The sequence below is a fragment of the Podarcis vaucheri genome, assembly GCF_965113315.1.
Source record: "Podarcis vaucheri genome assembly, chromosome: 2".
Lineage (NCBI taxonomy): Eukaryota > Metazoa > Chordata > Lepidosauria > Squamata > Lacertidae > Podarcis > Podarcis vaucheri.
This window is the reverse complement of record NC_138760.1, coordinates 74,824,768-74,834,857: the sequence shown is the minus strand read 5'-3', so window position 1 is coordinate 74,834,857 and position 10,090 is coordinate 74,824,768. Positions and strand designations below refer to the sequence as shown.

The 10,090-nt window shown below is 55.3% G+C and overlaps 1 protein-coding gene and 1 long non-coding RNA gene across 2 annotated transcripts; one reads left to right on the top strand and one right to left on the bottom strand.

Moving 5' to 3' along the window:
* Positions 1–332: 332 nt before the first annotated feature.
* On the bottom strand, positions 333–3,816 carry EGR1 (early growth response 1). The gene is made up of 2 exons (XM_082212052.1): positions 3,374–3,816; positions 333–2,985 (listed from the first exon to the last, which is right to left on the bottom strand). Exons 1-2 carry the CDS (start codon positions 3,633–3,635, stop codon positions 1,586–1,588), a joined length of 1,662 nt encoding a protein of 553 aa, XP_082068178.1. The 5' UTR covers positions 3,636–3,816; the 3' UTR covers positions 333–1,585.
* A 1,803-nt stretch (positions 3,817–5,619) lies between these two features.
* LOC309526309 lies at positions 5,620–9,644 on the top strand. The gene is made up of 2 exons (XR_014216718.1): positions 5,620–6,678; positions 7,869–9,644. It is a non-coding gene; the product is annotated as an uncharacterized lncRNA (long non-coding RNA).
* The last annotated feature ends 446 nt before the right edge of the window (positions 9,645–10,090 follow it).

Sequence of the window (10,090 nt, the reverse complement as noted above, 5' to 3'; positions counted from 1 at the left end):
GGTCTGGGAGAGCAAGGCGGCGTCGTTCAGCGTGGAACAAACCTCTGCATTGCATGAAGGGCGAATAGAGACATCAGCCGCACGCATAAGCATGACAACTGGGTCGTAGAGAACTTGGGTATCTTATTCTCCCCTTAGAGAGAAACCCAGAGATCACTTCCCACCACGAGGGCAGAGATTCCTACTGGTGCGGGACGAGGCCCAGCCGTCGGGCTGGGCTGCAGGTACAGGAAAGGGCCAGAGCTGGAGTGAGTGAAAGGAGAGTTGCCGGGCCAGAGCCCTGGAAGCCTATAGGGAAGGAAGGAAGGAAGGAAGGAAGGAGCAAGCCGGACTGCTGGTCTCTCGATATTTTTTATTGACTTTTCCAGAGGGTATTGTACACCAAATATCCCATTGGCAGTAAAGCGCATTCAATGTGTTTATAAGCCAAACAGTCACTTTTGTTTAAACAAACACAAGTACAAAGTCAAAAATTAAACCACAAAAATAATGAACCGCATGTTCATAACATACAAAAAATTGCCGCCTACTCAGTAGGTAACTACAACATTCCAACTGCTGAATATATTTATAAATTTTACACTTCTGTAACAAAAATAGACTTTTTGAGAAGTTCGGGGTTTTGTTTTGCTTTGTTTTGCTTTTTTGCTTACATTCTGTCTCCCGGCTCCTTTCCCCTTTTTCCTGTGTGTGTTTTCGAGCCTCAGAGTCCCCTTCCCCCCCACTTTCCCTTTTTTCACCTTAAGGCTAGATGCAAAGCATCCAATCGCAGAGTTGCATGACGTCAGCAGGGCTTCACAACAAGGCACCAAGACTTGGGACGCGTTTTGTTTTTTGTTCTCAAAAGGAAAAACAACAAATCAAACCAAACAAAAACTTTTCGCCACGCGAGGGTGTTTCATCCTCTAGGTGATATTTACAAAGAACATCACACTCTGTTGACATGCTCAAATACATAGTTAAGTGCTGCTTTTTTTGTTTGTTTGTTTCCTCCCACCCCCACCCCACCCCCCAAAACAAGTTGTAAAACCCAGTACAGCTTTGTCGTCACGAAAAGAGCGAAAAATTACCATTTATACAAAAAAGAGCGCGAGAGAGATGGCCCTCCGTACTCCAAAGAACGCAATATGAATATGCAAAGAGGTTGTTCACGTCAAGAACCCAGAAGGAAAGCAAAGCCATGGCACATAATACAATATTACATTGTCTATGCATGGATTTTTTCCCCAAAGTCCCATTGCTCCCCCCTAAGGAATGAATTGCGGGCTGGGGGGAAATCATCGTGGAAGAAAAAAGACCTCTCTCGTCCATGCAGAACAGAAGTGGAGAGGAACTCCGGTGTCCGGGAGCTTGTGTCTTCAGGCAGTTGAAGTTGAAAGATAAGTCCCAACCCCAGCCCACCCCCCGCCTGCTGGAAAGCTGGGGGGCCGGGTTGGCTTGCGAGGGAGTCCACTGTTCCTCCACCAAGTCCCAGAGGAAGATTCGTTATCAGCACCCCACCCTACCTAGACGGGGTGGGTGGGCATAGCGAAAGCCTTGGTGGTGGTTGTGTGTGTGTCCCCCCCCCTCGCCCCCTTTTCTCCTCTCAGCAGATCTCGATTGTCCTGGGCGAGAAAGTGGAGGCCATGTCAGAAAGTGCAGAAGTCACTTGCGAGCCGAAGGGGCTGCCGAGGCCCCCCGGGGATGGGAAGGGGGTGGCCGCTGCCTGGCTCTGGAAGGTAGACGAGGCCATGGAAGCGTAGCTGGTGGCCACCGAAGGCGAGGGGAAGGAGGGGAAGGGCGACGTCACGGGGGAGGCGTATGAAGTCACGGGAGAGGCATAGGACGTCACGGGGGGAGAGTAGGAGGCCGGCCCCGGCGAGGGGTAGGAGGAGGCGGGGGACGGGTAGGAGGCAGGCGAGGCGGAGTAGGGCGCCAGCGGGGAGGCGGCCACGGAAGGTGCCGTCGGGGCGGCCGCCACGGCGTGTCCCTTGTCGGCGGCCTTCTTGTCCTTCTGGCGCAGGTGGATCTTGGTGTGGCGCTTGCGCTCGTCGCTGCGCGCGAACTTGCGCCCGCAGATGTCGCAGGCGAAGGGCTTCTCCCCCGTGTGGGTGCGGATGTGCGTGGTGAGGTGGTCGCTGCGGCTGAAGTTGCGCATGCAGATGCGGCACTGGAAGGGCTTCTGGCCCGTGTGGATGCGGATGTGGCGCGTCAGCTCGTCGGAGCGCGAGAAGCGGCGGTCGCACGACTCGACGGGGCAGGCGTAGGGCCGCTCGTGGGGAGGGGTCTTGCTGGGCCGGTTGGGGTACTTGCGCATGCGGCTGGGCTTGACCAGCTGCGCCTGGTACGACCCCGGGAGGCTCTTGGGCTCCGCCGAAGAGCCGCCGCCGCCGCCCCCGTTACTCTGCGTGGCAAAGGCTTTGATGGTGGACAGCGGCGTCAGCGATGGCTGCGGGCTCGGGAAAGGCTTCTGCTCCGCCGAGCCCAGGCCCAGATCGCCCCCCGGCTGCTGCTGCTGCGGGAAGAGGTAGTCCGGGATGATGGGCAGCTGGAAGGTGCTCTTGCCCGTCGGGTAAGCCGGCGGCGGGAAGGACAGCGAGCCCCCCGACGGGCTGGGGAAGGGCTGCTCCGGGAAGAGGTCGGCCCCGCCAGGGGCGGGGAAGGTGGGCGCCGCCGAGTAGATGGGGCTCGAGTCGCTGCCTTGCACCGAGCAGCTCATCGCCGGGCTGGGCGAGGCGGACGACGACGACGGGATGGACGGCGAGGCGGACGACGCCGGCGGTGCCGCGGCGGAGGTGGCGGGCGGGGTGGCCATGCCCACCAGGCCGCTGACCAGGCTGAAGAGAGGCTCGGGCCACAGAGGGGTGCTGCCCCCGCTGCCAGGCGCCGGCTCCAAGGAGAAGCGACCCGTGTACGTGATGGGCGGCAGGCGGGTGGTCTGGCTCGGGTAGCTGGTCTCCACCGCCAAGGGCTTGTCGCCGCTCAGAGAGATGTCGGGGAAAGTGTCTGCCGAGAGAAGAGCGGCCCAAGGTAAGTCCCCACAGCGCCTCCTCCTCCTCCGTCCATCGCCACCCCAAAGGCAAGCAGGCAGGCATCGGGGCCACAGCTGCCTCCCCCCAGCTAGCTGATCATCTCGGGGCATCGCGCTTGCCTGGCCGGCCCCACTTCGGGGACTCCCCCCCCCCCTTCCCTCGGGGCTCAGGAAGGATGGAGCGCTACATCTTGCAGCGCCTGGCGCGGCTCCAGCTGCCGGAGCTACCTGGCCCGGGCGGGTGACGCACGTCGGAGGATCCCCCTCCCTCCCCGCGCGCGCTCAGGCTAGCGGAGTCCCCTGCCCGACGGGGTGGAGGGCTGCCCCTCTGCCCCCCCCATCCCGGGACGTGCCTCTGCCTACCTGCAGCGAGGTGCTCGTAGGACTGCTCTCCGCCTTCGCCCGAGGGGTTGAAGCTGCCGTTGCCTCCTGCTCCTCCGGCGCCGCCGCTCTCGCTGCCGCCGCCGGGGCTGAGGAACTGCGAGCCGGCTCCGGCCAGCAGCATGATCTCCTCGAGCTTGGGGTAGTTGGAGTCCATGGTGGGCGGCGAGTGCGGGAAGGAGCCGAAGGGATCGGCCATCTGCAGCGAGGGCAGGAGCTGCATCTCGGCCTTGGCCGCGGCCATGGGGGCGGGAGGGGGGGCGCTGGGCCGGGGGCTACGGCGCCCGTGGGGCGGCGAGAGGAGCGGGGGTCGACGCGGTGGGCGCTGGCCTGGGGTTCCCCCTGGCTGTGCCCGCGGGAGGCGCTGCGTTCCCTTCCCCCGCCCGCCCTGCCTGGGGCTCCCCCTGGCTCGATTCGCTAGAAGCTCTCGGCTCCCCGCCCGCCCCGGAGCAGCCTCTATATATCGGGTCTCATCGGCCCCGCACCGCCCCTTTCCTGACGTACATGTCCAAATATGGAAGGCAGGAAGCCCTTATATGGCTCCCGGGCGCGAGGACCCCGCCTGGCGTCAGAGCCTGACACTGGGGGAAGCCGAGAAGGGGGGCTGCGGCCGGGCCCGAGGCGGGAGTCCCGCGGCCTGCCTGGGCCGCTTGGGCCCCTTGGGACCCCGTCCCTCGGCACGGGCCTCGGAGCCGGAGCCTTCGGACGCCCCTCCCCGCGGGGTCCCCGCTTTGCAGTCTCCGCCGCGGCCCCCGGAAGCCCCCGGACGCAGAGTCCATATAAGGCTATGCCCTTAAAAGGCCCTGTTCCGGCACGAGCCTTCCTGTTCCTTATTTGGCAATTCCGGCAGGGGCGGGAGGCGAGGAGAGACCGGCGAGGAGGGAGGGGGAGGAGGAGCTGGGAGAGCCGCGGAGGAGCCCTTGGTCTCCCTGCTGCCCTGTGGGGCCAGGCGCTGCGGAGCCGCCGGATCGGCGCTCCCGGCAACTCCGCATCGGCGGGGTCCGAGTCGAGGAGCAGCCCTTCGGGCCCCTGGTCGCCAGGGGGCGCGCGGGAGATTGAAAAGCCGGCGGCAAGTGCAGCGGGCAGAGCCAATAAGCAGCGCCGGAGAAGCGCACCCGCCGCCAGAGGGCGTCCGTCGAACTTCCTCCGGGAATAGCTTCCCAAGTTTGAAGCGTGCATTCTAGAACTCCGCTAAAGCGGATTAGTCGCGCTTTAAACGAGAATCAGGGCAGGCGAGGGCGAAAGGATGGATTTTTCCTCCTTTCTTGTCAATACGTGCATATGGGCGAAGTTAGGTCACTGCGAGGACCTGGGTGCAATCGGAACCGGGCAATAATTCTGATTCCAAAATTAGTGATATGCATATGCACACGGATGTGATCTTGTATATGCATTTTAGGTGGATCGGCATGCTCCTTGAGGTGTTTTCCAGAATTGGGGCTTCTCCCTTTTTATGCTTTCCTATTGCATTACGGCTGTAGCGTGCACGTGTTTCCTCTCGATACATTTCGGGGAGGCTGCTGCTGCTGCTGACAGCCTGCCTTGTGCGGATAAGCGCTATATGGCGGAGGCAAGGCAACCACTGAGACCACGTAGCACTGCTGCACCTTCTTCTTGCTGGGGAATGCAGCTTGCCAGAGACACTTCGCACGCGCCCATTCTCACCTCAAGCGTTCATTTCCCCAATTGACCTCTTAGAGAAGTGGTCGAGCCGCCTCAATTTATTTTGGTCTTGCTCCCCCCCCCCCCCATTTCCAAGGCGAATGCAAGGATTCGTTTTCACCAACTTGAAGCTGCAAGGCCTTCGCGATGTTTGCATATATATTCAGCGAGCTAAACAATTGTTTCCTCTGGGGCCAGTTTTGGGGGTGCCCTTTGTTCCTCCAGGCCGAGCCGGGCGCTTCGTCCAGCATGGGCTACCCTTGTAATCTGCTTGGCTGGTTTGGGGGCGGGAGGTTGGAGGGAAACAGAAAGTAGAGATTGTGCCAGCGCCAAGCACCCCGGGCGCGCACACTGCAGAAGGCTGCAGAGGCATCTCGTCAAAGGGAATTTCCTGATGATGCGAAATGCAGGGGAATCTCGGGGAGTTGCAAAGCAGACGGCTCAGTGCTGCCCCCTGGCGCCCAGGGCCAGCTGCGACGGAGCGTCTCCTTCGCAGCTGGCTGGCCCTGCAAAACAGGCTGCTTGGCAGCAGCAGGTGGGATTCGCCCCACTCCCCAGCGCAGGCAGCCCAGGGATTCCTCGGTGCCAAGGAGAAGCCCCTGATGCTTCCCAGGCTTTCGGGTTTTTTCTTTTGGCTCTCTCTCCCCCGCTTCCTTCCCCCCCCCTTTTCTTGGCATCTGCCCAGCGAGAGAACCTGAGACGCAGTGAGATCTCACTGAGCCTGCGCGGCCGCCTCTGCAAGTGCTTCCCCCGCAGTCCTCGGAGACTCGGCTCGGAGCTGGGAGCTGGAGAGAGGCTCCTGTGCTGGAATTAGGCTAGTGCTGCAGAGAGACGCGGAATCAGCAGCCCAGCCCCCCCGCCCCCTCCGCGCGCGGGGGCCGCGGCGGCGGAGGAATCCCTGCCACGGGAGGGAAATCCTCGGCATTCACAGCCTGGGCGGGAGGCGGAGGCTGCTGCGAGCCGGGCAGAGGCAGCCCAAGCCGAGGCATCCTTTGCCCACCTCCCCCCGCCCCACGCGGCTACAAGGGCAACCCCTTGGTGGGGAAGTGGATCGTTAGCAGGGTGGTCTCCCCTTTTCTAAGCATCTTCTCTTCATTCTTCTCTCTGTGAGGCTGGATTTCACCCCCTTCCCCAGCACAACTTAAGGGGCGCGTGATTTGGGGGGCGATCACCCTTTTTTACGGATTCCATTGAATTCCCAGGCGGCAGCCAGCCGGCGTGCAAGAACCTGGGCGAGGATGGCTCCATACGAGCTTCGTTGGCATGAGACGTCCGAGCATCGCCCCCTCCCCAATATTTCTCCTCCCTCAGTGCGCATGCCCAGGAGACCCCTATGTGTCGTCGCTTGTCGTGTACTCTCCTGGCCACGTCACTCTGCGGGCTCTGGAGGCTCCCTCCCCGGCTTGGCAGCTGCTGCGGGATCCCTTCCCTCCGCGGCAGGGCGAAAGACAGACAGGCACCCCCCTCTCCGTTATATTAGTCATTCAGCAGCGTCGTCTGAACACGGCTCCGTTAGGGGGACGCTTTGCAGAGCAGGGTATACCGCTGCAAGATCCCGGTCCGGGGATGATCCAAGGGAGTCCTTGCTTACGAAAGGAGCCCGCCTGAATAGACTATTCACTCTTGTAAGTCTCATTATCTACACGTGTGAACAGGCCGCGGATGACCCCGCGGTTATATAGAGAGAAAAGTTGGGACCTGCAACAAAAGAGTCAAGATTAAGCAAAAATTAAACCTGCTTTAATTCTGCATGCTTCATTCCTTCTCCCCACCCTAGGCCACGACACTCAATATACCTTGGCTACTGAGCATGCTCAGTCCTCATGAGGCTGTTTATAAGCCCCTAGGGGTTTGTTTGCTTTTAAAGTTGTCCTTCTGCCGACTTCCGGATTTTCCCACATAACCTCCCACTTCTTTCTCAGTGGCCCCGTTTTGGCCGCATAGTCGTCGTCACTCAGAGCATGAGATTGCTGTTGGAGGGAGCCATGCGTGTACACCCACACACACCCCTATTTTACCATCTTTTATTGTATGAGATTTTGGGGCAGTGTACAGCAAGAAACATGAACAAAAATAAGGAAACAGATAAAACTTTTAAAATATGCTATAGTGAGACACTGAAAGTGTGTTGACTATCAGAAATTCTGAAAAACGTGGATGGGATTGCATATGATGACATGCAATCATTACATTATCCCTAAACATGGTGCAAGGAAAGTGGCCCTTCCTCAAGAACACCTGGCCACATACTCAGGCTGCAGTGAGAGAAACGGGACAGGATTCTGGCTTTAGACAGTAACATGGCATATTTTTAAACTGCTTTATAAGTGGTTAAAGCGATTATATCATCCCCCCCCTTTACGGACTCTGTATTTTAAGCAAAACGTTTGGCTTTATAGGCATGAAAGGCTATAAGGTGATCTGTGCTGGAATTTGTCAGTTTGCACCAGGCATGCTGAATTCTGAATCCAACCCACTGCATTTTAAATTCATTTTCCAGTTATATCAGAAAAGCTATATCACTCTGTCTGATTATTTATTCATCATTTCCCCATTGTTTGATACTACAGGAAGCCTATATTCTTATACTAAATTTTAAAGTGTTTTATTAATTTAATGGCCCATAAACCACAAAGCAAAGACAAAAACAAATGCAGTTGAAATAAAGATGTCAAATGCTGTGATACCATCCATCCAGAAGAGGGCACTCTTCTCTGTGATTGGGGGACAGGGAAATGCTGTGCAGCAGGACAGTTAAAACAGATTGCATTTGCTGTAAATTAGAGCACACACACACACATATTTTTTGCTCTAGACTTCCTAGTCAAAGGTCAAAAGGGGGCGAAGAATGACCATACTGTTGCAACCACTGGACCAATCACATGGCTGAGATTTACATTTTGTTACCTAAAGCAGGTGAGCAACCCATGAAATTAACCCATGGAACCAGACAGTGCAGACGATGGTCTGAAAGCATCAGTTGCAATTCCACTGTTGAAAACTGAACAGGTCTAGCTTTGTAAGCTGCTGGGATGGGAGAGTGCCCTGGCAACCAGGTGCAAGTTGATCTGAGTTGGAGCTGGATACAAGGGAAATAAATCAATAAGCTTACAAGCTTCTAAAATCAACAAGAAATTTTGTCGCTGACATCACTGAGATGTGGAAGTTGCCACATGTGTGTAACACAGAGAACATGCAAAGACAGGCTTGAACATGCATACTGTTTTCCAGAAGTAGCTCAAAGGAAATGAAGGAAGGGAAGGGTTCTCAGGGCCCCAAGCCTGCTTTTGTGTCGTTGAGACAGGAGACTTGGAGAGCAGGAGAATTGCAGATTAGGCATTTGCTCTTAGGCAAGGGGCTGGGGATGCAGCTTCCTGTAGTGTGGCAGGGAGGGGAGGAGGCTGTTATTCTGCCTTTGGTTGTAAAGATGTCTATGTAGGCTGAAGGTTGCACTTCCATCTACATCTCTCTGTAGGGGGATTGAAAGAAATCCTCATCTGCCAACATTGTAACATCTGTCAGAGGTAGATTCAGGAGGCTCCCCTCTCTCCCCTTCCAAGAAATCCCTGTTTCCTGTGCCCTGTGCTGAAAAACAAAACGGATAAAACTAGGCCAGGTATTTTTTTGGCCTAATTCAGGTCACATTCTAATAAGTTTAATAAATAAGCATAATAAATCCCAAAGGTATGAGGAGAAAAAAACCCCATTAAGGCTGTTTGTAATGCCATGTTTAAGAGCAGACCAGAACCTTTTATCCATTTCCTCTGTTGATTTCTAACGCATTTGCTAATTATCTAATTTGTTGATAATGTTAATTAGCAAGCATAGGACTGAGCTCTTCCTACAAATAGCATTTCTCTAATACAGTTTTTGATGTGTTTCAGATTTATTGTCCCTTCCTCATTGAATCCTTTCCTGAGAACTGTTGCATAATGACTAATGCTTGATTCTCTGCATGTCTACTCAGAAGCAGGTTCTACATTGCTCAATGGAAACTGAATCAAGTCAACACAGAGATACTTTTGTTCAGTGGAACAGCTAATTCAGAGCTGAGTGCATGACCTATCTTGCATGGGACTGTATGAGAGGGGCTTGGGAATCCTGCTGGATTCAGCATTACTCAGGTGACACCTGTGTTTCTCCCCAGTTTTGGATGGGGAGAAACCCCATTCAGATGATGTGCTAGTTCAGGGATGTCCAACTTCCAAGAGACTGTGATCTACTCCCACTATAAAAACACTGGCAATGATCTACTCACTGGATTAACCAAAGTTGTTCAGCTTTTATTGGGGAGTCAAACCCAAAGTTGACCAGGAACAAATGACCTGTAGATCGCGATTGACCGGTTGGACATCCCTGTGCTAGCTGAACTAGAAAACGGAATCTGACCACTGTTATGCATGCTTTGGTTATATTCGGGGAGAGATAAGCAGAGTGGCCCGATCTCCTACTCTGGAGTAGCATACTTACCATGCTGCCTCTGAAATAAAGGGGTAAGTGTAGGCCTCTGATGATTTCCAGTCTTGTGGGGACTGCCTGCTCCCCAGGCTATCTGACAGTTTTGAGTAAAGAAAAAAATCACTAGCACTCAGTCCCATATTTGTGTGCATCATAGTTCAGTTTAAGAGCAAACCATGAAGTTCTCAGTTCAAAGCTCATTTCAGCATAAGGTGGTTTTAGGCAGCCTACCATCTCTCAGTTTCTGTTCTTCATTTCCTAATATAGGAATAACAACACTGCCTTGTTTTATCTTGCTTATTTAAGGCATGTGACTCCAGCTCACAAGGGTTCCCAGGAGAACAACAGTTTTCACCTAACACACACGAAAAGGGAACAGACTCAGCTCCAGGCAAACCTCTCAGGGGAGCAAATGTTAGAGATGGGACACCACAACCAAAAAGGCCCTGTCTCAGGTCACCACCTGCCTCATCTCTGGTAGTGGATGGAGCCAGAGAAGGGCCTCTGGAGGTGATCATAATACCTAGGCAGATTCAAGTGGGAAACTTTGGCCCTTAAGATACCCCAGTCACAGACTTT

Excerpts from the sequence above, each read along its gene's own strand:
- EGR1 (XM_082212052.1), bottom strand. The coding sequence starts at position 3,635 with ATGGCCGCGGCCAAGGCCGAGATGCAGCTCCTGCCCTCGCTGCAGATG. Across the intron at positions 2,986-3,373 it reads CTACGAGCACCTCGCTGCAG|ACACTTTCCCCGACATCTCT; the intron begins GTAGGCAGAGGC and ends TTCTCTCGGCAG.